Source organism: Oncorhynchus kisutch, linkage group LG15 (assembly GCF_002021735.2).
Source record: "Oncorhynchus kisutch isolate 150728-3 linkage group LG15, Okis_V2, whole genome shotgun sequence".
NCBI lineage: Eukaryota > Metazoa > Chordata > Actinopteri > Salmoniformes > Salmonidae > Oncorhynchus > Oncorhynchus kisutch.
Window position 1 is genome coordinate 49,554,587 of NC_034188.2, and position 26,980 is coordinate 49,581,566.

The following is a 26,980-nucleotide window of genomic DNA, read 5'->3' on the forward strand; positions in this document are numbered from 1 at the left end:
TTGTGTCTATGTTGGAGGGAATTATACAATTCATATTCTCAATTCCCTGTTTTACTTACAACATGGTGAGCTCAGGGTTCACTTCCCTCATCCATTGATTTCTACCTAGAATGTCGTGTTTTTTTTACTTCACCCTAGTCTAATTCGACTAATTACGCTGGAGTGTTGAACCTGAACCTGCTGTCTTGGGACACACTCAGGATTGCAAGCTAGGCACTGTGTGCCTTTTCAGTTATCCTAAAACTGTCGTGTGAATCGACCACTGAGTTGCTCATTTGCTTGCTAGGACACAGCAAGGCCCGATCTCTCAACTGGTTGTCTGATTCATTCATATTAATCCCCCCCCCCACAAACACACACACACACATATGACACATGCAGCGTGTGCGTCATGCGTGAAACAAATATGTTCATTCCGACATGGTTTCGATAAATCACGAGTGAACAGAACAGCCCTTTAAAATGTGTTGCCTCATCACTCATGCATTTGATTGAGTTTCACACTTAGATAGGACCTTGCTGGCTGCTGCTCCGGATTAGGAATCACAAGATTTGTAAAGCGGTTGTGTTTTGGCTTCTTCTTCTTCTTTTTTTTACACTGTAGCATGTTGTCACTTGTTTATACTGACTATACATTTAGTAATTATATAACCATCCCATGAAGCATATGTGTGATCTCTGTAGTTCTGCATTATTTGCAGCACAGTTTGTGCAGCACTGAGGAAATCATGAAGTATACGCACCGTGTCTTGACAATGTGGCCCATCGTGATACTGGGTTGCCAAAGATCCCTTCTAATGTTATTCTTTCTTCCCATTCTCTTTTGCAGCCGCCATACTTGACGACCCAATGGAGTGCAGCCGGGGTGAGCGATTGGCCATCACTCTGGCAAAGGACAGCATCAACCGGTCCAGTAACCGCTCCACAACGGGAAAGCTGGAGGTGGACATCTTTGAGCTACTGAGAGACAGTGAATATGAGATGGGAGAGACCAGTAAGTAGTGGGCGGTTGAGGATGAGAGAACGAGGTGGCTTCCCGACTGTTATCATTTTCAAAAAGTGAAAGACCACAGTGTCACATTAGAACGTCTGTCTGTCTGTCTGTCTGTCTGTCAATGTCTGTCAATGTCTGTCAATGTCTGTCTGTCTTACTGGTTGGCTGTCTCTGTCAGGGTCTGTCTGTCAGTGTCTGTCTGTCAGTGTCTGTCTGTCAATGTCTGTCTGTCAATGTCTGTCAGTGTCTGTCTGTCAATGTCTGTCTGTCAGTGTCTGTCTTACTGGTTGGCTGTCTCTCAGTGTCTGTCTGTCTGTCTGTCTGTCTGTCTGTCTGTCTGTCTGTCTGTCTGTCTGTCTGTCTGTCTGTCTGTCTGTCTGTCTGTCTGTCTGTCTGTCTGTCTGTCTGTCTGTCTGTCTGTCTGTGTCTTTCTTTCTTTCTTTCTTTCTTTCTTTCTTTCTTTCTTTCTTTCTTTCTTTCTTTCTTTCTTTCTTTCTTACTGGTTGGCTGTCTCTGTCAGTGTCTGTCTGTCAGTGTCTGTCTATCCGTCCGTCCATTCGTCCTTCTGTCTGTCAGTCTTTTAAATTCTGTGCCTGTCTCCCCTTGTTATCCCCTGCTTTCAGAAATCCCTTGAGTACAGCGAGAGTCTATCTTGTTTAGTAATATTTGTAGTAGCGAGAACAGTGGTAAACAAATGATTGGAAAATAGCTGAGGTGCTCTATCGTGTGAAAGAGCAAAATGAGCAGTCATATTTGGACCTTTCAGGAGCCAAAAGGTATGTTGATGTCTGGATGTTAGATTTTGGACCTTGTTTTGTTTCCTTGTTACCTAGCTGTTTGAATGACTAGCCTAAAGATATACAGTAAATACTACAGCTCTAATGAGGTGGACAGGATTTGGATCTTAACAATGTCAATAGCCTATCACTATGACCTTGTGCAATGAAATATTAATAATGTATTTACATTTCAACTAGTTGGTTTTAGTGCTGGTATTTTTACACCAGCTACTTTGATTAGATGAAAAAAAGCATTTAGATATTTGAGTTAGAATTTTATGACCCCATTAGGTATCCCTCAAAAATATACATGTACAGTTGAAGTCGGAAGTTTACATGCACTTAGGTTGGAGTCATTAAAACTCGTTTTTCAACCACTCCACACATTTCTTATTAACAAACTATAGTTTTGGCAAGTCAGTTAGGACATCTACTTTGTGCATGACACAAGTAATTTTTCCGACAATTGTTTACAGACAGGTTATTTCACTTATAATTCACTGTATCACAATTCCAGTGGGTCAGAAGTTTACATACACTAAGTTGACTGTGCCTTTAAACAGCTTGGAAAATTCCAGAAAATGATGTCATGGCTTTAGAAGCTTCTGATAGGCTAATTGACATCATCTGAGTCACTTGGAGGTGTACCTGTGGATGTATTTCAAGGACTACCTTCAAACTCAGTGCCTCTTTAGACAACATGGGGAAATCAAAAGAAATCAGCCAAGACCTCAGGAAAATAATTGTAGACCTCCACAAGTCTGGTTCATCCTTGGGAGCAATTTCCAAGCGCTTGAAGGTACCCCGTTCATCTGTACGGGGTACCTTCATACTGAAGCCGTCATACTGCTCAGGAAGGAGACGCATTCTGTTTCCTAGAGATAAACGTACTTTAGTGCGAAAAGTGCAAATCAATCCCAGAACAACAGCAAAGGACCTTGTGAAGATGCTGGAGGAAACAGGTACAATGGACAATGACCCCAAACATACTTCCAAAGTTGTGGCAAAATGGTTTAAGGACAACAAAGTCAAGGTATTGGAGTGGCCATCACAAAGCCCTGACCTTAACCCTATAGGGGCAGAACTGAAAAAGCTTGTGTGAGCAAGGAGGCCTACTAACCTGACTCAGTTACACCAGCTCTGTCAGGAGGAATGGGCCAAAATTCACCAAAATTACTGTGGGCACCTTGTGGAAGGCTACCCGAAACGTTTGACCCAAGTTAAACAATTTAAAGGCAATGCTACCAAATATTAATTGAGTATATGTAAACATTTGACCCACTGGGAATGTGATATATGAAATAGAAATATGTGAAATAAAAGTTTAAATAAATCTTTCTCTCAACTATTATTCTGACATTTCACATTCTTAAAATACAGTGGTGGTCCTAACTGACCTCAGACAGGGAATTTTTACTAGGATTAAATGTTAGGAATTGTGAAAAGGTATTTGGCTAAGGTGTATGTAAACTTCCGACTTCAACTGTATATATATTCTACCGTTCTAAAGTTTGGGGTCACTTTGAAAGAAAAGCAATTTTTTTGTCCATTAAAATAACAGCAAATTGATCAGAAATACAGTGTAGATATTTTGATTTTGTAAATGACTATGGTAGCTGGAAACGGCAGATTTTTTATGGAATATCTACATAGGCGTACAGAGGCCTACTATCAGCAACCATCACTCCTGTATTCCAATGGCACGTGTGTTACCTAATCCAAGTTTATCATTTTAAAAGGCTAATTGATCATTAGAAAACCCTTTTGCAATTATGTTAGCACAGCTGAAAACTGTTGTCCTGGTTTAAAGAATCAATAAAACTGGCCTTCTTTAGACTAGTTGAGTATCTGGAGCATCAGCATTTGTGGGTTCGATTACAGGCTTAAATGGCCAGAAACAAAGACCTTTCTTGTTAAACTCGTCAGACTATTCTTGTTCTGAGAAATTATGGCTATTCAATGCGAGAATTTGCCAAGAAACTGAACATCTCGTACACCGTTGTGTTCTACTCCCGTCATTTAACAGCGCAAATTTGGCTCTAACCAGAATAGAAAGAAGAGTGGGAGGCCCCAGTGCACACCTGAGCAAGAGGACAAGTTCATTAGAGTGTCTATTTTGAGAAACAGACACCTCACAAGTCCTCAACTGGCAGCTTCATTAAATAGTACCCGCAAAACACCAGTCTCAACGTCAACAGTGAAGAGGCAACTCCGAGATGCTGGCCTTCGAGGCAGAGTTGCAAAGAAAAAGCCATATCTCAGACTGGCCAATAAAATATTAAGATGGGCTAATGAACACAGACACCGGACAAAGGAAGATTGGAAAAAAGTGTAATGGACAGACAAATCTAAGTTTGAGGTTTTCGGATCACAAAGAAGAACATTTGTGAGACGCAAAAAAAAAATGAAAAGATGCTGGAGGAGTGCTTGACGCCATCTGTCAAGCATGGTGGTGGCAATGTGATGGTCTGGGGGTGCTTTGGTGGTGGTAAAGTGGGAGATTTGTACAGGGTAAAAGGGATCTTGAAGGAAAGCTATCACTCCATTTTGCAACGCCATGCCATACCCTGTGGACGGCGCTTGGAGCCAATTTCCTCCTACAACAGGACAATGACCCAGTCATTTATTTAGGGAAGTATTTAGGGAAGAAGCAGTCAGCTGGTATTCTGTCTATAATGGAGTGGCCAGCACAGTAACATCTCAACCCTATTGAGCTGTTTTGGGAGCAGCTTGACCGTATAGTACGTAAGAAGCCAATCCAACTTGTGGGAGGTGCTTCAGGAAGCATTGGCTGAAATCTCTTCAGATTACCTCAACAAATTGACAACTGGAATGCCAAAGGTCTGCAAGACTGTAATTTCTGCAAATGGAGGATTCTTTGATGAAAGCAAAGTTTGAAGGACACAGTTATTATTTAAATTAAAAAATCATTATTTAGTCTCGACTATATTTCCTATTCATTTTGCAACTAATTTCATGTATGTTTTCATTGAAAACAAGGACATTTCTAAGTGACCCCAAACATTTGAACGGTGGTGTATATTTTGGTAAAATATAGAATTTGTCCTTTACTACTATAGCCCAGAGAAATGCATTGAATAACACATTCATAAATGTTTAAAAAATTACAGTCAAAAAATCAATCATAAGAAACAAGGTTTTGAAGTATTTGGAGATATAAGAAAGCTCATACTGTGTTTAAACACTTTTTTTGGGTAGGCATGAAACTACTTTCATACTTCTGTTCATTTTTTAAAAACGGTACTGGTTACCTTCAGACTAGTCCTGTGACACTTGTGGGGGTCGTAGAGCAAAACGGAGAGAATATCACCTTTCCACATTAGTTTGTAGCCCAAATGCTTCTGATGCTACAAACAGAAGTTGTCATCAACAGTACCGACTTCAGAAGAGTCCCCTGACACTTGTGGGGGTTATAGAGCAAAATGGAGACCGCCATCGTGCTCCCCTTTCCGTAAATGAACCTCTTTTTAACTAGGCAAGTCAATTCAGAACAAATTCGTATTTACAATGACGGCATATAGAGTCCGTATTACAGACGTTTTCATGACAAGACCCATTTTTGTGATGTCTCATGGTCTGGCAAACACCGCTCTAGCTCTGCCACCTTTCACCGCAGATGCGTAAGTATAACATAGGCGGATGTGGTGGATTGAGAAAAACTTAAACGGATGGGGATTTTTTAAATCATGTTACTTAGATTGATGCACCTCTGCGTCAATCGACTCTAGGGGGTTAAAAGCACCTTGTACTGTAGGTGTACGCCCATTAGATTCCTACCATCATTCAGTCAGTAACCTTATTGAACTGGGGCTTCCAAATTGAGGACAGTAACCCTATTGTTATAAAAAAAGAGGAACCTTCCTTGCAATTCTCAGAATTAGTAGATCTTTATGGTCGCGGTAGCTCCTCCTCATGCATAAAAACAACTGTATTCCTCTCCCTGCTTGGTTGGCTACCTGTAAACCCCATTCTAATTTAGTGCTGTAGTGGATGTGCCCAGGTAGAAATTGGATTAGGGATGGATCAGTGGCACCAGTAAGGGGGAAATGTCACACAGCCAGCACTACCTGCCCAGCCCAGTGTGTGTGTGTGTGTGTGTGTGTGTGTGTGTGTGTGTGTGTGTGTGTGTGTGTGTGTGTGTGCGTCTTTCTGCCCACCCAGCCCCAGCTTTTTACACAACACCAGAGCTGTTCCTGCCTTTTATTAGAGCTCTGGTTATGGCCATGTAGGATGGATAGAAAGTCAGCCAAGACCACCAAGCTTTGTAGAGGTGTGTGTGTGATTGCCCTGACAAAAATCGCATGTCGAATGTATGTGAAATTTAGAGTTCACATGTTAACACCACTTTTTCACATGTGAGAAAAATGTGTTTTCACCTCACTTGAATTTTATGAAAAATGGGATATACCATTTCTCATGTGAAAATCTCACGTTCAACATGGTGAACATGGTGGTGAAATGGTGTCATTCTCCTCACATGTTAAAAGGTGGTGTTAACATGTTGCAGTAGCAATTTTTCCACATATGAGATTGCAAATTCTGTAACGCCATTCTGTATAAAGGTAATTTAGCCTACCTGAGTATAATAATTCAAGTGCGTTAATTGCAGGTACACGCCTCTCTTCTTCATACGTTGGTCAGTGACTATTAGAAAGAGCCATCCAACCTCACTGAGCTCGAGCTGTTCTGCAAGGAGGAATGGGAAAAAATTTAAGTTAATACTTTGTAGCGCCACCTTTTGCTGCGATTACAGCTGTAAGTCGCTTGGGGTATGTCTCTATCAGTTTTGCACATCGAGAGACTGACATTTTTTCCCATTCCTCCTTGCAAAACAGCTCGAGCTCAGTGAAGTTGGATGGAGAGCATTTGTGAACAGCAGTTCTTTCCACAGATTCTCGATTGGATTCAGGTCTGGACTTTGACTTGGCCATTCTAACACCTGGATATGTTTATTTTTGAACCATTCCATTGTAGATTTTGCTTTATGTTTTGGATCATTGTCTTGTTGGAAGACAAATCTCCGTCCCAGTCTCAGGTCTTTTGCAGACTCCATCAGGTTTTCTTCCAGAATGGTCCTGTATTTGGCTCCATCCATCTTCCCATCAATTTTAACCATCTTCCCTGTCCCTGCTGAAGAAAAGCAGGCCCAAACCATGATGCTGCCACCACCATGTTTGACAGTGGGGATGGTGTGTTCAGGGTGATGGGCTGTGTTGCTTTAACGCCAAACATAACGTTTTGCATTGTTGCCAAAAAGTTCAATTTTGGTTTCATCTGACCAGAGCACCTTCTTCCACATGTTTGGTGTGTCTCCCAGGTGGCTTGTGGCAAACTTTAAACAACACTTTTTATGGATATCTTTAAGAAATGGCTTTCTTCTTGCCACTCTTCCATAAATGCCAGATTTGTGCAATATACGACTGATTGTTGTCCTATGGACAGAGTCTCCCACCTCAGCTGTAGATCTCTGCAGTTCATCCAGAGTGATCATGGGCCTCTTGGCTGCATCTCTGATCAGTCTTCTCCTTGTATGAGCTGAAAGTTTAGAGGGACGGCCAGGTCTTGGTAGATTTGCAGTGGTCTGATACTCCTTCCATTTCAATATTATCGCTTGCACAGTGCTCCTTGGGATGTTTAAAGTTTGGGAAATCTTTTTGTATCCAATTCCGGCTTTAAACTTCTTCACAACAGTATCTCGGACCTGCCTGGTGTGTTCCTTGTTCTTCATGATGCTCTCTGCGCTTTTAACGGACCTCTGAGACTATCACAGTGCAGGTGCATTTATACGGAGACTTGATTACACACAGGTGGATTGTATTTATCATCATTAGTCATTTAGGTCAACATTGGATCATTCAGAGATCCTCACTGAACTTCTGGAGAGAGTTTGCTGCACTGAAAGTAAAGGGGCTGAATAATTTTGCACGCCCAATTTTTCAGTTTTTGATTTGTTAAAAAAGTTTGAAATATCCGATAAATGTCGTTCCACTTCATGATTGTGTCCCACTTGTTGTTCATTCTTCACAAAAAAATACAGTTTTATATATTTATGTTTGAAGCCTGAAATGTGGCAAAAGGTCGCAAAGTTCAAGGGGGGCGAATACTTTCGCAAGGCACTGTACTCCATCCATTTTTGTAATCATTTGACAGCTCTAGTTGTAGTTAAAGTGTGAAAATGCATATGTGAAAGTGTAGCAGACATGAGTACACATGAAATGTTGGGAAACCACATGTGTCTGACTGTTTTTCACATCTGATTTGTTCACACGTGTTCAGATGTATCCAAAAAGCCACATACAGTGGGGCAAAAATGTATTTAGTCAGCCACCAATTGTGTAAGTTCTCCCACGTAAAAAGATGAGAGAGGCCTGTAATTTTCATCATAGGTACACTTCAACTATGACAGACAAAATGAGAAATAAAATCCAGAAAATCACATTGTAGGATTTTTTATTAATTTATTTGCAAATTATGGTGGAAAATAAGTATTTGGTCAATAACAAAAGTTTATCGCAATACTTTGTTATTGACTCTTTTTTGGCAATGACAGAGGTCAAACGTTTTCTGTATGTCTTCACAAGGTTTTCACACACTGTTGCTGGTATTTTGGCCCATTCCTCCATGCAGATCTCCTCTAGAGCAGTGATGTTTTGGGGCTGTTGCTGGGCAACACGGACTTTCAACTCCCTCCAAAGATTTTCTATGGGGTTGAGATCTGGAGACTGGCTAGGCCACTCCAGGACCTTGAAATGCTTCTTACGAAGCCACTCCTTCGTTGCGCGGGCGGTGTGTTTGGGATCATTGTCATGCTGAAAGACCCAGCCACGTTTCATCTTCAATGCCCTTGCTGATGGAAGGAGGTTTTCATTTGATTTCTTCAAACCAAGCTGCTTACCTATTGCAGATTCAGTCTTCCCAGCCTGGTGCAGGTCTACAATTTGGTTTCTGGTGTCCTTTGACAGCTCTTTGGTCTTGACCATAGTGGAGTTTGGAGTGTGACTGTTTGAGGTTGTGGACAGGTGTCTTTTATACTGATAACAAGTTCAAACAGGTGCCATTAATACAGGTAACGAGTGGAGGACAGAGAATCCTCTTAAAGAAGAAGTTACAGGTCTGTGAGAGCCAGAAATCTTGCTTGTTTGTAGGTGACCAAATACTTATTTTCCACCATCATTTGCAAATAAATAAATTAAAAATCCTACAATGTGATTTTCTGGATATTTTTTTTTCTCATTTTGTCTTTCATTGTTGAACTTTACCTATGATGAAAATTACAGGCCTCTCTCATCTTTTTAAGTGGGAGAACTTGCACAATTGGTGGCTGACTAAATACTTTTTTGCCCCACGTTATTTTCACTTACTGCGTGTGAGTGGTGTGTGTGCGTGTGTGTGTGTGTGTGTGTGCATTAATGTGTGCATATGAACGTGTATATTTCTGTGGGTTCACAGAACTAAACTCCAGGTCCCGTGCATATGTTGGCTTTATCTCATTTGCAGCTGCTGCAGCTTTCAATAAGACTTAATTGATTTGAGGGAATCAATTGTAAACAAACAGAATGGACTCCAGACAACCCACTGACCTTCTGACCAAGATTAGACAGAAGTGGTGCAGGTTTCCGTTATAATGATCCACATTCATATTGGAAAAGTTGTCACTTGTCACGGATGTAAATTGCTTTGGCCATAGAACGAGGAGGAGCGGGAAAAGAATCCCAAACGGACACATTGGCCTTTTCTCAATTGGATTTGCTCAACTACTGCGTTCTCTCTCTGTCCTCTCTCGCCTACTTTTGAAAAAGGTAATCGAGGAGAGGCAGCAAGGAGAGTGAAAGTGGATGAAAATGCACTTGTATGAAATGTCTGTCCTTATCCAATCGTGCGTCATCAGGCAAATTACGTTTACAGGGTGGAATTCCAAAATAAATGTACAAAGTGATAAAAACAAATGTAGAACAAATGAGAACAGGATATTCTGTTCCCTGTGTAAAATAGAAAATGCACCCCTGTAAAAAGCCTCATGGGGCGTCATGTCAGGCTAATCAGATCACTTGGTAGTTCGGTGACGCTGTGCAAACAGGTGCAAATGTGCTTTAAATGGAGGAGAGAGGGGCAGGTGGGTGGGAGAGGAGAAGGAGGGGAGTGTAGGGGACACTCCATTGGAATCCAAAGGGATTATTTATTAATCATTTGATTCACTGCTCCTGTCATTTTCTAATCTCGTTCGGCGAGGTACCCGAGCTTTGCTCCAATGGCAACAAAATGGTCCCCTTTACTCTTCCTTTATAAATATTTACCCGCATTTGGTGTTTGTTCATGGCCCGTCCCCCACCCCAGCCAGTCTGTCTCCCTCCACGGTTGTGTCCGAAATGGCACCCTATTCCCTACATAGTGCACTACTTTTTGACTGGTCAAAAGAAGTCCACATCTTAAGACAGCAGTCCTCCTCCTCACTACCATACAATGTTAATTAAAGACAGGGATCAAGCCCCACCTGAAATTGCGTTTTTTGTTTCCCCTGCAAGTAAGATTAAAACCCAAACTCGTGTGCAGGGGAGTGTATAGGAAAAATTATATTTCCCTAAAAATGTTCCCTTTTAGACACTGATTCAGTGTGATGGTGGATGTTTGAAAAGACAGATCACAACTGCCTTTTGAAGACTGATAAAATACCTGAAATGTTTAGATTAAATGTAGTTCTCAGCTATTATTTTAACCAGATCCTTGTGCCCCTGCATGACGGCACATTTTGCTTGGCACTAACTCCCGACATGACACTTTTCGAGTACAACTTTTGTCCCCAATTGTTCTCTTAAATAGAATGCTTCCTGACAGGAGATTCTAAATGGTTAGCGAAAAACTTCCACATGGCCAGATCGCATTCCAACCTGTTGCTAATTATGTTCTATCATTGCACCCCCATTCAATCTGTCATATTTTAATCCACAGCTGTAGGTTTACTATCGGTGAGGGGAAATCATACACAGAGCAGCTGTAAGTTAATACATCGATAGAACATGATCAAGTTAATAGGCAGAAAACACCAAAACCTCCTACTTATTAAAGATGACTGGGAACCGCTGGCTCAGACTGTTAGTGTAGAATAAAACCACACACTAAGCAACATACAACTCCTATTCAACAGGCTGAATGTGGCCTTTTGACCATGTCCTGTCCTGTATTATCTGACTGGATGCTTGTCTCTGTGTGTTGACAGTGTGCCAGATCCTGTCTAAGGGAGTGGTGGCAGTCCTGGGTCCCTCTGCCAGCCCTGCTTCCAATTCCATCATCAGCAATATCTGTGGAGAGAAAGAGGTGAGTACCGGCTCGTATTTTGACTGGCTTTATTTTGCCTGTCACAATAGCACAGTTCGCCAGTCATATTATGGAACGATGTGTTTTATTACTACTGTGATTTTGAGACCGTGCTTGACCCTTGTCTGCGACTCATGTCAATGCCACAGCAGACAGATTTGTATTTTTTCTCTCATAACGTTCTAAGCTATTGTCTGAATTTTCAAAGGGGCCAAGAGTCAAGGACTTAACAGTGTACAACATTAATCCAATCGAATCATTTCTCAGACGGATTGTAATTGGCTTGGTCCTGCCCGTGTGTGTGTCAGTTTTGTGAAGGACCACCTCTCCTTGAACAACATCGAAAGTCATCATCTATACGTGTTCAGTACAGGGTCCATTCAAATGAAATAAAATCAAATGGTATTTTTTCACATGCGCCGAATACATGCGCCGAATAGCTGACGGTGAAATGCTTACTTATACAAGCCCTTCACCAACAATGCAGTTTGAGAAAGAGATAAGATGAACAAATAATTAAAGAGCGGCTGTAAATAACAATAGCGGGGCTATATACAGGGGTTACCGGTACAGAGTCAATGTGCGGGGGCACCGGTGTCGAGTTAATTGAGGTAATATGTACATTGAGTTGTGATGTTGAGCAGTTTTGCTTAGGCTTCAGGGATTTGTGCCTATTGCTGGATGTTACTACTGTCTCTTATGCATGATATTATGCAAAATGTCAATTTATAGAAGTCTATAATAAAAATCACAATTATTTTCCGATATGTCACTTTTTAATGAGAACTGTGATGATTGGATCAGTCTTTAGGCTTGGACTCCCTCTGGTGATGTATACTGTCTATCCCTTTGAAATGTTCTGAATCTGAGGTCATTTCCTGTGTGAATAAATTAACATGTAGATGAAATTGTATGTTCTTAATAAACAAGTTCACTTTCTGTAATGTATTCATCGGACCATCGAATCAAAACGTGCACCTCTTGGGGTCCCGAGGACCAAGTTTGTGAAATGCTGCCTTAAAGGGACTACTTTGTGATTTTGGCAATGAGGCCCTTTATCTACTTCCCCAGAGTCAGAGCATGCTAGCAGACACCCATAGACTTCCAGTCACTGCGCTAAAGCTAGTTAGCATTGGCTTGCAAAACTACCTCTAACTTCCTTCATACTGGACACAGAGACAAAAATGGTATCCACCTGTTTATCGGACTCTGGAGATATAAATATCATGAGATGTTCTTAACGATGTTCTTAACGATGTTCTTAACGATGTTCTTAATCTTAACTTTTAATGCTAAGTGATTAAGGCAAATACGTTAACATGTTTCAAGCAAATGCCATCTAAAAGGCCAGGCACAAAGACTGTGAGTTCTGCAGGTCTAAAACGGTGATGACATGTAAAGCATGATGATGCCACATCCTGGCTTTTAAAAAAGGCCAACAGGATACTATTTCGAGGAGTTACTTTAATAGCTGTTAGGGTGTACTCGGGACAATGAATGAAGGGCCCATATTGCTCTGTTATTACCCTTGAAAGTGATATCTCACTAATGGTCTCCTTTTGCAAACTGGGCATGTCGATAGTCTTTCTCAGTAGATGACAACAGGCCTGGCCCTGGCTGATGGAACATGTCTATGGGACTGAGGGAGGGAGAGTGCTTTGGCCACTTTATTATGACTTGTTTGAGGGGAGAGTGGAGTGCGATGGAGAATATTGTTTTCCAATATAATTGCCAGGGGTGTGTGTTTAATGCAGTAGCCTCATAGTACTAACGTTGATTAACATTTATTATAGGTCGAGATTATTGATATTGCATATGTGCTGGTATAATGTGCATCCAACACTGACAAATAGATCAATGAGCAATCAATGTGTTGTATACAGTGCCTTCAGAAAGTATTCACATCCCTTGACTTGTTCCACATTTTTGTTGTGTTACAGCCTTAAGTTACATGTCACTGGCCTACACACCATAACCCATAATGTCAAAGTGGAATTATGTTTTTCAAACTTTTTGACAAATTCATTCAAAATGAAAAGCTGAAATGTCTTGAGTCAATAAGTATTCAAACCCTTTTATGGAAGCCTAAATAATTGCTTAACAAGTCACATAATAAGTTGCATGGACTCACTCTGTGCGCAATAATTGTGTTTAACATGATTTTTGAATGACCTCATCTCTATACCCCACACATCCTTATCTATAAGTTCCCTCAGTCGCAGTGGATTTCAAACACATATTCATCCACAAAAAACAGGGAGGTTTTCCAATGCCTCGCAAAGAAGGGCACCTATTTGTAGATGGGTAAAAATAAAAGCAGACAATCAATTTCCCTTTGAGCATGGTGAAGTTATTAATTACACTTTGGATAGTGAATCATTACACCCAGTCAATACAAAGATACAGGCGTCCTTCCTAATTCAGTAGCCTGAGAGGAAGAAAACCGCTCAGGGATTTCACCATGAGGCCAATGGTGACTTTAAAACAGTTACTAGTTTAATGTCTGTAATAGAAAATTGAGGATGGAATCAACAACACTGTAGTTACTCCACAATACTAACCTAATTGAGAGAGTGAAAAGAAGGAAGCCTGTACAGAAGACAAATATTCAAAAAATATGCATCCTGTTTGCAACAAGGAGCTAATGTAATGCTACAAAACATGTGGCAAACTGAGTACCACGTTTTATATTTTCAAGCATAGTGGTGGCTGCATCATGTTATGGGTATGCTTGTAATCGTTAAGGACTGGGGAGTTTTTTAGGATAAAAAATAAATGGAATGGAGCTAAACACAGGCAAAATACTAGAGAAAAACCTGGTTCAGTCTGCTTTCCATCAGATACAGGGAGATGAATTCACCTTTCAGCAGGACAATAACCTAAAACACAAGGCCAAATCTACACTGGAGTTGCTTACCAAGAAGACAATTAATGTTCCTGAGTGGCCAAGTTACAGTGTTGACTTAAAGCTACTTGAAAATCTATGGCATAGACCTGAAAATGGTTGTGTACCAATGATCAACAACAAATTTGACAGAGCTTGAAGAATTCTGAAAAGAATAATGGGCAAATGTTGCACAATCCAAGTGTGGGAAGCTCTTAGAGACTTACCCAGAAAGACTGCCAGCTGTAATCGCTGCAAAAAGTATTTTTACCAAGTATTGACTCAGGGGTGTGAATACTTATGTAAATTTAATATTTTTGTTTCATTTTCAATACATTTGCAAAAATGTATAAAAACATGTTTTCACCTTGTCTTTATGGGGTATTGTGTGTAGATTGGTGAGAGAGAGGAAAAATATGTTTAATCCATTTTATTATTCAGGCTGTAACGCAACAACGTGGAATAAGTCAAGGGGTATGAATACTTTCTGAAGGCACTGTATATTTTACTTTCTATATATATATCAACCCAGCATCTACAGTAGCCTATATAGTGTTGTGTGTGTGTGTGTGTGTGTGTGTGTGTGTGTGTGTGTGTGTGTGTGTGTGTGTGTGTGTGTGTGTGTGTGTGTGTCTGTGTGTGTGTGTGTGTGTGTGTGTGTGTGTGTGTGTGTGTGTGTGTGTGTGTGTGTGTGTGTGTGTGTGTGTTTGTGGCAGTTGTTGTGACGGTGTTGGGGAGTCAATTACTTCCTGTCTGTGCTCAGTGATTGTGTCTGTGTTCATAATTCTTTACTGGGAGAGTGCACAGATGCTGGCAAGTTGACAGGAGGCCGAGTAAATATGGGGACACATGAAAATATGGCTCATGACAGCCCCGTCCATGTGATCAACCTATTACAAACACTCAATTTATCATTCGGAGAGCTCCATATCCATTTGGGGGGCTCTAAGTGTTGCTGTGTTGAGGCATACTGTAACCCATCTGGAGGTAGAAAATGGTAACTAATAAAAACAGTACCTGTTCTGTGGACAGGTTTTTATCTCTTCACAGGAAGCAATTGCGTAGCACAGATGCCGAGAACTCTTAGCTCCATGTACAGTATAATCCTTTTAACACCTCTTAAACGTTAGCTTTCCTATTTAGTGGACTTTGAGCGGTTCTAGACCAGTTCCTGACCAACATTTTTGTGTACAGAGTGCTCTGTGAACAGCACAACATCAATTGCTGCGCTCTGTGAAATCTGACACCTCATTTGCATAGAGAGCGACACGTTAGATTTTCTGGCCTATGCAGATAATGGTTTGATTTCCTCTGGCTGTGAACCTCGCAGCTTCACTTACAATACGGGAAATATGAGATGGGATACCCTAGCTATAGCAGCAAAAGCAATCTCATCACGCTGTGATGTTCATTGATGGATTTAGTCCACTTTCTCTTGGTCACAGCAAGACAAAATCACTTTGTGTTTAAAGCTGAAGTTGTAACAAGTCAGCAAGCATGGCGTCTGCGTCACTCAGAGGATGCTGGGCAGAAAATGCTCTGTCGTCAGTCATGAGGTGTTGCCAATTTTGTACTGTCAACAAGTATGATCATGTTTATTTTACAGTTAAAAGATAGGTTAAATATTAAAGTCATTTATAATTGTATTGTTACTATAATTAGAAAGCATTTCAATCATTTCATGCCCTATTCCCCCACTTTTGTTGAGTAAAATTATTTGTTATATTTTCGTTTGTACTGTGTACTTGAGCTTGTGTCCTTAAAAGAGACGACACCTGAGCAATGTATAACTATAACTAATGTATAAGTATTATTGGGTATTGTTTATGGCCGTCTTATGATAAATAATTATTGTCTATTTGTCTGTCTATTTAGGCGGGAATCTAAATGTTTACATTGCATTGAACAGTTTTTTATGTTTTGCTGTTGAATGCTGCAGAACATGTTTTAATTAATGGTCTTCTACACTGAACAAAAATATAAACGCAACATTTAAAGTGTTGGTCCCATGTTTCATGAGCTGAAATAAAAAGATTCCCAAAATGTTACATATGCACAAAAGCTTATTTCTCTCAAATTTTGGGCACCAATTTGTTTACGTCCCTGTTAGTGAGCATTTCTCCTTTGCCAATATCATCCATCCACCTGACAGGTGTTGCATATCAAGAAGTTGTTTAAACAGCATGTTCATTACACAGGTGCACCTTGTGCTTGGGACAATAAAAGGCCAATCTAAAATGTGCAGTTTTGTCACACAACACAATGCCACAGATGTTTCAAGTTTTGAGGGAGTGTGCAATTGACGTGCTGACTGCTTTAATTTCTGTACCATAATTTGGCAGTACATCCAACCGGCCTCACAACTGCAGACCACGTATATGGCGTTGTGTGGGTGAGCGGTTGCTGATGTCAATGTTGTGAACAGAATGCCTCATGGTGGCGGAGGGGTTATGGTATGGGCATGCATAAGCTACGGACAATGAACACAATTGCATTTTATCGATGGCAATTTTAATGCACAGAAATACCGCAATGAGATCCTGAGGCCCATTGTCATGCCATTCATCCGCCGCCATCACCTCATGTTTCAGCATGATAAGGCACGGCTCCATGTCGCAAGGATCTGCATACAATTCCTGGAAGCTGAAAATGACCCAGTTCTTCCATGGCCTGCATACTCACCAGACATGTCACCCATTGAGCTTGTTTGGGATGCTCTGGATTAACTTGTATGACAGTGTGTTCCAGTTCCCGCCAATATCCAGCAACTTCGCGCAACCATTGAAGAGCCGTGGGACAACATTCAACAGGCCACAATCAACAGCCTGGTCTCTGCTAAGGAGATGTGTCGTGCTGCATGAGGCAAATGGTGGTCACACCAGATACTGACTGATTTGCTGATCCACACCCCTACCTTTTTTAAGGTGTCTGTGACCAACAGATGCATATCTGTATTCCCAGATGTGAAATCCATAGATTAGGGCCTATTGAATTCATTTCAATTAACTGATTTCCTTATGAACTGTTAATCAGTCAAATCTTTGAAATTGTTGAATGCCGGTTGATATTTTTGCTCAGTATAATTTACATAAGCTGTAAGGAGCTCCGACTTGGGTTTGAATGTCTGTTTTAAGCATGAAACACACAGAAAACCTCACTGCCTATAGACTGCCTATAGGTACTTATCACAGTGGGAGGCCGTTCATTCTATTGCTAGAATAAAAGCGGTACCTGCTGCATGCTGACTGGTAGTGACAAACCTGACTGTTCTACTTTTAGATTTGCAGTGCTTGTCAGTGACCGAGAACTTCACGTTGTGCCAATCAGAGAGCACGAACCCCCCCACATTGGGGGAGCCAACATGAGTGACAACAAATTTAAATATATATATATTTTAAAAAAATAGTACAGTGCCTTGCGAAAGTATTTGGCCCCCTTGCACTTTGCGACCTTTTGCCACATTTCAGGCTTCAAACATAAAGATATAAAACTGTATTTTTTTGTGAAGAATCAACAACAAGTGGGACACAATCATGAAGTGGAACGACATTTATTGGATATTTCAAACTTTTTTAACAAATCAAAAACGTAAAAATTGGGCGTGCAAAATTATTCAGCCCCCTTAAGTTAATACTTTGTAGCGCCACCTTTTGCTGGGATTACAGCTGTAAGTCGCTTGGGGTATGTCTCTATCAGTTTTGCACATCGAGAGACTGACATTTTTTCCCATTCCTCCTTGCAAAACAGCTCGAGCTCAGTGAGGTTGGATGGAGAGCATTTGTGAACAGCAGTTTTCAGTTCTTTCCACAGATTCTCGATTGGATTCAGGTCTGGACTTTGACTTGGCCATTCTAACACCTGGATATGTTTATTTTTGAACCATTCCATTGTAGATTTTGCTTTATGTTTTGGATCATTGTCTTGTTGGCAAATCTCCGTCCCAGTCTCAGGTCTTTTGCAGACTCTATCAGGTTTTCTTCCAGAATGGTCCTGTATTTGGCTCCATCCATCTTCCCATCAATTTTAACCATCTTCCCTGTCCCTGCTGAAGAAAAGCAGGCCCAAACCATGATGCTGCCACCACCATGTTTGACAGTGGGGATTGTGTGTTCAGGGTGATGAGCTGTGTTGCTTTTACGCCAAACATAACGTTTTGCATTGTTGCCAAAAAGTTCAATTTTGTTTTCATCTGACCAGAGCACCTTCTTCCACATGTTTGGTGTGTCTCCCAGGTGGCTTGTGGCAAACTTCAGAGATCCTCACTGAACTTCTGGAGAGAGTTTGCTGCACTGAAAGTAAAGGGGCTGAATAATTTTGCACGCCCAATTTTTCAGTTTTTGATTTGTTAAAAAAGTTTGAAATATCCAATAAATGTCGTTCCACTTCATGATTGTGTCCCACTTGTTGTTGATTCTTCACAAAAAAATATAGTTTTATATCTTTATGTTTGAAGCCTGAAATGTGGCAAAAGGGCGCAAAGTTCAAGGGGGCCGAATACTTTCGCAAGGCACTGTACATCCAGGGTTGCCATGTTTGCGGTTTTCGAACAAATTGCATTACTTTGAAAAGGATGTTGCGGTTGAAAATGTGTTTGTCGCGAGTTGTTTTTTTGGGGCTACTTCTAGTGAGTGAGTGGGTGAGTGGTGGGGAGGGCTGGATGGGTGTTTATGTGTTGAGAGCACTGGTTGAGAGCACTGGTGCTCAGTGCTGCATCTGAGTCGCGGAGACAGAGCAGCACACCCATACGTCGTGACAACTTTTTGCCAGGTGTCAGTAGGTGGTTTAGATTGTCATTATGGAGACACCAATATGCAACCCTTTTTCTTAAAACATATTAACGCACTAGGACTGATATGACAGAGACAAAGCAATAGAAAATCACTTTAGCCGCACTAGAGGGCTTTAGATAAATAAACTGCATTCTAATGTCGACTTTTCTTACGGAAAACCATATCAAACAAAGTTTTTTTTAATGTCTGCTCAGTGCTCAGTTCTTGTGTCTCAAGCGCTGCACGAGTGAACATTTGAAATGGAAGTTATAGAACTCCCTCGCATGCTTCTGTTATGGGAAAAAGTCCACAATGAAACATACTGACATGAAATGTGGAGAGTGACAAATTTGCATCTGTTGGCTATCAAGTAGGCTAATGTATATGCCATTGTAGGCTACTGTAGCCTACCATGTGATACAATTAATATGTTGAAATGACGATGTCCCTGGACTCATTGCAAATCAATTTGTGCCACTTGTGTAGCCTACCTGGAGCTGGTAAACAGGTTTAATAAATAGCCTATATCTTCAGTTTATTGTTGTTGTTGTAGCCTTGAGTTATTATGCAATTGTCAATGGCCATGTTTAGTTAATCAATTTGGAAGTTATCAATTGTGATCATGGTCCCTGCTCTATTGCAAATGTATCATTTTGCACATTTAATGTCGATTTCATTGTGGACTTTTCTCTGAAATTAGATGTTGGCCTATCAGGGGCTATAGACAACCTGCATCTAGCTCAGCAAACCATGGTAAAGTTGAATCGCAATTATAAACCCAGATTTTAGTCAGTAGCCTATGCCTATTGAAATAACAAGCCAATCTCGCAAATAGACCATTTATAACTGTTTGTAGTCTTAACAATCTGGCTCATAAGAACTGTGCAATTGCCAGAAAATAGCCTAACAATCGTTTTTTTGAAGTTAGTCCAATTTATAGTTATTCACATGGGCAAACGGGATATATTTAATATAATTAACTGGTTGGTTTGAGCCCTGAATGCTGATTGGTTGTATATCAGGCCGTGTACCATAGGTATTGCAAGAAAATATATTTTTACTGTTCTAATTATATTGGTAACCAGTTTATAATAGCAATAAGGCACCTCAGGGGTTTGTGGTATATTTGCTAAAATACCACGGCTAAGGGCTGTGTCCTAAGAACAGGGACCACACCTCCTCGGGTGTTAAATCCATTGATGGAAAATTATCTGGCGAGTTTAATGAGGGAAAATTCTATTTTATCTTGGGACATAGTTAAGCTCGCAAGAATTATAATTATGATGGCAAACCGAATTCAGCTTCTTAGTCTACATCGTCAGAAATTATGTCGATATTCCTTCTTAAGATCGGACCCTTTTTTTTCAATTCCGCTTAAAATGACCCAAATCTAACTGGCTGTAGCTCAGGACCTGAAGCAAGGATAAGCATATTCTTGATACCATTTGAAAGGAAACACTTTGAAGTTTGTGTAAATGTGAAAGTAATGTAGTAGAATACCACACATTAGATCTGGTAAAAGATAGTACAAAGAAGAAAACATGCGTTTTTTCCCATCATCTTTGAAGTGGAAGAGAAAGGCCATAATGTATTACTCCAATTTAGATTTTGGTCACTAGATGGCAGCATTGTATGTGCAAAGTTTTAAACTGATTCAATGAACCATTGTATTTCTGTTCAAAATGTTGTATCAAGACTGCCTAAATGTGTCTTATTGGTTTATTAATACATTTTCAAGTTCATAAATGTTCTCTCTACTCAAACAATAGCATGGTATTATTTCACTTTAATAGCTACTGTAAATTGGACAGTGCAGTTAGATTAACAAGAATTAATAAGCTTTCTGCCCATATCAGATACAGTTGAAGTCGGAAGTTTACATAAACTTAGGTTGGAGTCATTAAAACTCTCCATAAATTTCTTGTTAACAAACTATAGTTTTGTCTAGTCAGTTGGGATATCTACTTTGTGCATGACACAAGTACTTTTTCCAACAATTGTTTACAGACAGATTATTTCACTTATAATTCACTGTATCACAATTCCAGTGGGTCAGAAGTTTACATACACGAAGTTGACTGTGCCTTTAAACAGCTTGGAAAATTCCAGAAAATTATGTCATGGCTTTAGAAGCTTCTGATAGGCTAATTTAAATAATTGGAGTCAATTGGAGGTGTACCTGTGCATGTGTTTCAAGGCCTACCTTCAAACAGTGCCTCTTTTGAAAATCAAAAGAAATCAGCCAAGACCTCAGGAAAATAATTGTAGACCTCCACCAGTCTGGTTCATCCTTGGGAGCTATTTCCAAATGCCGGAAGGTACCACGTTCATCTGTACAAATAATAGTACACAAGTATAAACACCATGGGACCACACAGCCAACCTACTGCTCAGGAATGAGATGCGTTCTGTCTCCTAGAGATGAATGTTCCTTGGTACGAAAAGTGCAAATCAATCCTAGAACAACAACAAAGGACCTTGTGAAGATGCTGGAGGAAACAGGTACAAAAGTATCTATATCCACAGTAAAACAAGTCCTATATCGACAACCTGAAAGACCGCTCAGAAAGGAAGAAGCCACTGCTCCAAAACCAACATAAAAAAGCCAGACTACGGTTTCAAACTGCACATGTGGACAAAGATCGTGCTTTTTGGAGAAATGTCCTCTGGTCTGATGAAACAAAAATAGAACTGTTTGGCCATAATGACCATTGTTATTTTTGGAGGAAAAAGGGGGATTCTTGCAAGCCAAAGAACACCATCCCAACCGTGAAGCACAGGGGTGGCAGCATCATGTTGTGGGGGTGCTTTACTGCAGGAGGGACTGGTGCACTTCACAAAACAGATGGCATCATGAGGCAGGAAAATTATGTGGATATATTGAAGCAACATCTCAAGACGTCAGTCAGAAAGTTAAAGGGTCTTCCAAATGGACAATGACCCCAAGGACAACAAAGTCAAGGTATTGGAGTGGCCATCACAAAGCCCTGACCTCAATCCCATAGAAAATTTGTAGGCAGAACTGAAAAGGTGTGTGCGTGCAAGGAGGCCTACAAACCTGACTCAGTTACACCAGCTCTGTCAGGAGGAATGGGCCGAAAGTTAAACAAGTTAAACAATTTAAAGGCAATGCTACCAAAAACTAATTGAGTGTATGTAAACTTCTGACCCACTGGGAATCTGATGAAAGAAAAAAAGCTGAAATTAATCAATCTCTCTACTATTATTCTGACATTTCTCATTCTTAAAATACAGTGGTGATCCTAACTGACCTAAGACAGGGAATTTTCACTTGGATTAAATGTCATGAATTGTGAAAAAGTTTAAATGTATTTGTTTAAAAAAGTTTAAATGTTTAAATGTAAAAAGTTTAAATGTATTTGAAGATGTATGTACACTTCCGACTTCAACTGTATGTCTGTGTCATGAGAACTTTTATTGTTACTCACAACATCATGCTAATCACATTAGCCTACGTTAGCTCAACCATCCCGCGGGGGTGGTGGACGACACACCGATCCTGTAGAGGTTCATTCGCTAGATAACGTTATGGAAATAGGATTTATTGGATAAATGTGGCAAGTCATCTCTTGCTACAAATGAAAATGTGTCTAGTTTTCAGGCCTTGTGGGCGGGTTTTGAGAGGTCATTGCACTCGTCATTTCAGCTAGACCTGGCAACCCTGCGTACATCCAAGGTTAAATGTCATGAGCCAGTCACACTTCGCATGCAATGTAGGCTATGGCATGGTAGCTGGCATGCACAGACGCAATGCACACCACACTAAATACATAGAATTTACATTATGATTAAATTAGTTTCCATGAAACAGCTGCCTGTGTTAGCTGCTGTTATTTTCAACAACAGGCCGGCTGTAAAAGCTGTGGATGTGGCTTTGGAAAACAATGCATGTGGGTGGGCTCCATTGGGTGACCACCTAATGGGAATGCCCCTGTCATTTGTGACGATAGAATGATATTTTGTCTTACATGTAAATGATTTCAGCGAGGACATTTGATTCGTTGGTTTGAATAGTGATTTAAATGTTTCGCCAAATTTGCTGATACTGTTGAATCAGACATGTAACGTGCCTTAGAATCATATTTTAGACAGTATACTTAAGTGATAGTGTCTGATTTACTTGGATAGCCAATTTCAATGTGTTGGAGCTGTGATTTCAAAGATCTATTGTACATATTTTGCTCAGCAAACCTTCTTAGCAATATTCCCCAGTTAAAAATATATTCTATATTTCCCTCTCATTGTAGAATGACTATTTTGCCATTTGGCATCCTTTTACCCAGACACGCCAACCCATTCCTTTATGATATAAATAAGGTTCAATATTTGCCACATTGAGACAAGTAAGATTATAGTAGATCAGTGGGGCAGTACTTACGGCTGCCCTTTGAACCTGACTGACATGAGGACTGCATGCAGAGCACTCTTCTGGAGGGCTTCACAATAGCCCTGGAGAGGCACAAGAACTGGAGGTCCCTCACATCCACACACACTCTCCCTCTCTTTGTGAGAATACATTGTGAAAATTGCTTGTATTCTGAATGTCAGTCGTGCAGATATTAAAATACTTTTTTTGTGTGTGTGGTGAGGCTGCCACAGTGCTTGTGTAAAAAAAAAATATATATTCAGTCAAAAAATAGAATATATCTGCAATCCTTTCTGTCAGGCCCAAATGTAAAATTTATTGAAATGAGAGTGTAAAAACACCCTGGGTCAGTTTACCCTGCCAGGTTCTCATTGGTAGTGCATGTTAATTCAGAATGAGGCATCAACTCTGACCACTATACACGATTAAAACACGGTTGAACAGCCATGAACAGAAGTTGAACACATTTTTTATGGTCTCTTGGTCCTCACATTTACATGGTTATTGTGAAAGCAGTAATTAACATATGATATTCAATTTCTGCCCTGTATTTCTCTGACATTGACCTGTGTGTTGACTGAACCCACTGTGTGTGAGTAGTGTGTGTCAGCTGGCTCAGTCTGATTGTAATGGACACCATGTTCTCTGGCCCAGCAGCACATATCAGTGTGTATGCTCACGTTCCTGCCTATCCTCCATGCCCCGAGACCATATTCCAGGATATATCCTCTCACCTAACATGCATGGAAATCAGTCAACGCAAGTCTCCTCTCATTCGCACTTCACCACACTCAGCATCTCTGGCTGATTTCCTAAAGAGGCAGCGGGACCTGGCGATCCCCCAATGAAAACTCAGTGAGAACGCTTGAGAGATCCTAAGCGGGATTTCGGACGGACCTTTTCTTACCCCCTTATAATCACACACCATCAGCCTGTTACTGGATCCCTTTTTCTGAGAACAGACGATATTTAGTGTGGGGTAATTCAATTTTGGCTAGCAGTGTTGACTTAAATTTTCCAATGTACTGTAATTGGCCCTCTATACCCATAGGCTATTTGCGGGGGAAAGCTTCCTCTCCTGACTGGTGGATGGGATGCTATGTCTGCAAGTGGCAATGTTTCGGATGTTAAGCTCGGTGTCACTCGGCGCAGGGTGCCTCTGTTCCGCCTGCTTGCTAACAAAACACAGGTGCGCCTGCTATTGCTGCTGGATTGCAATTAGAGATGCACAGCTGTTGCACACACACCTCCCGACCTCCCCCTTTTCTTCTCTGTGTCATTGATCTGTCTTGTCAAGGGTTGCCAGGAGATCTGTGCATATCCAAATTCACTACCTCTGTCTTCAGGAAACGGCTTTCATTTGATCGGGGAGATGAATGCGAGCACGGCCGCTCTCCGGTTGCCAGCGATGAACGGGCGATGCAAATTCAATTTGGCCGTTTGTTGTCGTTATAGATATGCAAAAGCGTATTCCATATTCCATGCTTCCTTTTGTTTTCTAGTCGTCTGTGTCATTGCACTGGCCCTTTTTGTTTTAGGTATTAGGTGATAAGATTCGAACAAACCCATCACAGATGCGGTTCTCAGAACCAATGAACAGAATTAATTGTCCCACAAAACTCTCTATGGCCATGTCTCACTTGTCTAACATCTGGACCACCTAATACCTCCCTCAGGGACTTCAAGGGCTTAAGAGTGGTCACAAAAAGAGTTTCATTCCTTACCGGGAAATTCTTGCTTACGAGCCCTTTACCAACATTGCAGAGTTTTCAAAAAGTAAGATACATTTGCTGAATAAACTAAAGGAAAAATATTAACACAATAAAATAACAATAATGAGGCTATATACAAGGAATACCGGTACAGTGTCCATGTGCAGGTGTACGGGTTTAGTCGAGCTTATTGAGGTAATATGTACATAGGGGTAAAGTGACTATGCATAGATAATAAACACGCAAGGTAGCAGCAGCATGTGTGAAGGAATATGAATGTATATGTGTGTGTGTGGTGTCAATGTGTGTGTGTTGGAGTGTCAATGGAGTATGTGCGAGTGTTTGGTTAGAGTCCAGTGAGTGTACATCGAGCCCGTGCAACAGAATCGGCGCAACATATTATAATAAAATAAGGAGGTCAATGTAAATAGTCTGGGTAGCCATTTGATTAACTGCTCAGCAGTCTAATTGCTTGAGTCCGGGCTTCCCGTGCGGTAGCAGAGAGTACAGTCTATGACTTGGGTGGCTGGCGCCTTTGAAAATGTTTTGAGGCACAGAGATAAGAGTGAAGAAGAACTATAGATTTTCCAAGGAAAGGGAGCTTTTTTTTCTCACGGTCGGCTGGTCAATGGGGATGGGGATCTGGTCATCAATGTTCCACTTGCATGAAAAGCCGTTGTGGGATCCACCACAGACCGCTCCATCTTCAGCAGCCACCCGCCTTGGACGAAGCAAGCCAAGGGGACCTGCTCCGGGATCATTACAATAATAGAGGCTGTCTCCTCTCTCTCTCTCCCTCTCCTCTCTGTTTCCGACCCCCTCCCTCCCACCCACAGCAGCTGAGCTCCTACTCTGTGTCTCTCAGTGCCACGTATGATCAGATGGATATGATCACCCACACCTGCCCCATCCCTTCCCTTTCTCTCCGCCACAGCCACTTCTGCCAGCTCTGGGGTTGACTGACGGACTGTGTTCTCCTGTGCATCTGTTCTCTGATGGGCTGTGGCCAACCTGTATGCTCCTCTCTGTGCTCTTGGCACTGCTGGTGAGCCCAGGCACTCCACAGTGGCTATGTTGTGTGTTAATTGTGAGTGGGCCAGTTCTGGGCTGTGACACATGGCTAATGTTTTATTTTCCCAACAAAGGACACCATCGGTTATGGCTGACACACTGCCCCCCCCCCCCCATAAAGGATGTCTGATATTTTATTAAACATGAGTTTTGTTCGGCTGGCACATAAGGGGCAAGGTAGCAGATGTAAGATCTCATTATATTTTGGCTTACCATATGGCGTCAGATTTGCGTGCCTCCCTCTGGGGACTCCAAGGGCTCATGGTTGTTGTTTCACAGCCTACATGTAGGATTGAGTTGGACACTTGTCAACTTCTCAGTGGAAGCAGGCCTGGTATATTAGGTTTCACCTTCAGACCAAGCGCTTTGAGAAACCGTGCTTCGAAAATTTCCACAAAGTTAGACGTGTACTTTTTGTCATTTGGCACAGCGTTTGCAGGAAACCTCAAGCTATGTCTTGGAGACCACCTCGACCAAAAACAAGAGTCTTTCTCAGTCCTTTTTTTGTGGAATAAAACACCATAACGGACATTAAACAATATACGGAAGAATGCATTTGCTTGTTGCGTTGGTAATCTCTGTGTTTTACTGTAGCTTGGTTAGGGGTCTGTGGTTAAGCTTTTAGGGGTCTGTGGTTATACTTTTAGGGGTCTGTGGTTATACTACTTGAACAATGCGTCATGAAGGTTTTATACCATTACCACCATCATTACCACTATCGCTATACCATTACCACTATCGCTATACCATTACCACTATCGCTATACCATTACCACTATCGCTATTCCATTACCACTAAGTCTTTTCAGAAGACAATAATGCCATCAAGATAGATAAGTAGATGATTGCAGGTGAGGTCACCAAGCACCACTTCCCATAAAATAGTGGAAAATGACTGGTGCATTGCACACACCAAAGGGCACGCCTGTCCACTCAACCAGCCCAAAGGATTGTGGCCGCTGCCGTCTCGTCCCAGCGTAATGACACCTGTCGTAACCATTGAGAATAGCAATCCTGATCTATGAGAATGCCACAATGAAACCCCACCGTC

At 41.2% G+C, this 26,980-nt stretch overlaps 1 protein-coding gene across 1 annotated transcript in view; it reads left to right on the forward strand.

The window, feature by feature from the left end:
- The window catches only part of LOC109887491 (glutamate receptor ionotropic, kainate 4), a 435,871-nt gene that overhangs the window by 278,037 nt on the left and 130,854 nt on the right, over positions 1–26,980 (forward strand). The window contains exons 4-5 of the mRNA XM_031790434.1: positions 830–994; positions 11,009–11,106. Coding sequence (XP_031646294.1) covers positions 830–994; positions 11,009–11,106 — 263 coding nt within the window. The remainder of the gene's footprint in view (positions 1–829; positions 995–11,008; positions 11,107–26,980) is intronic.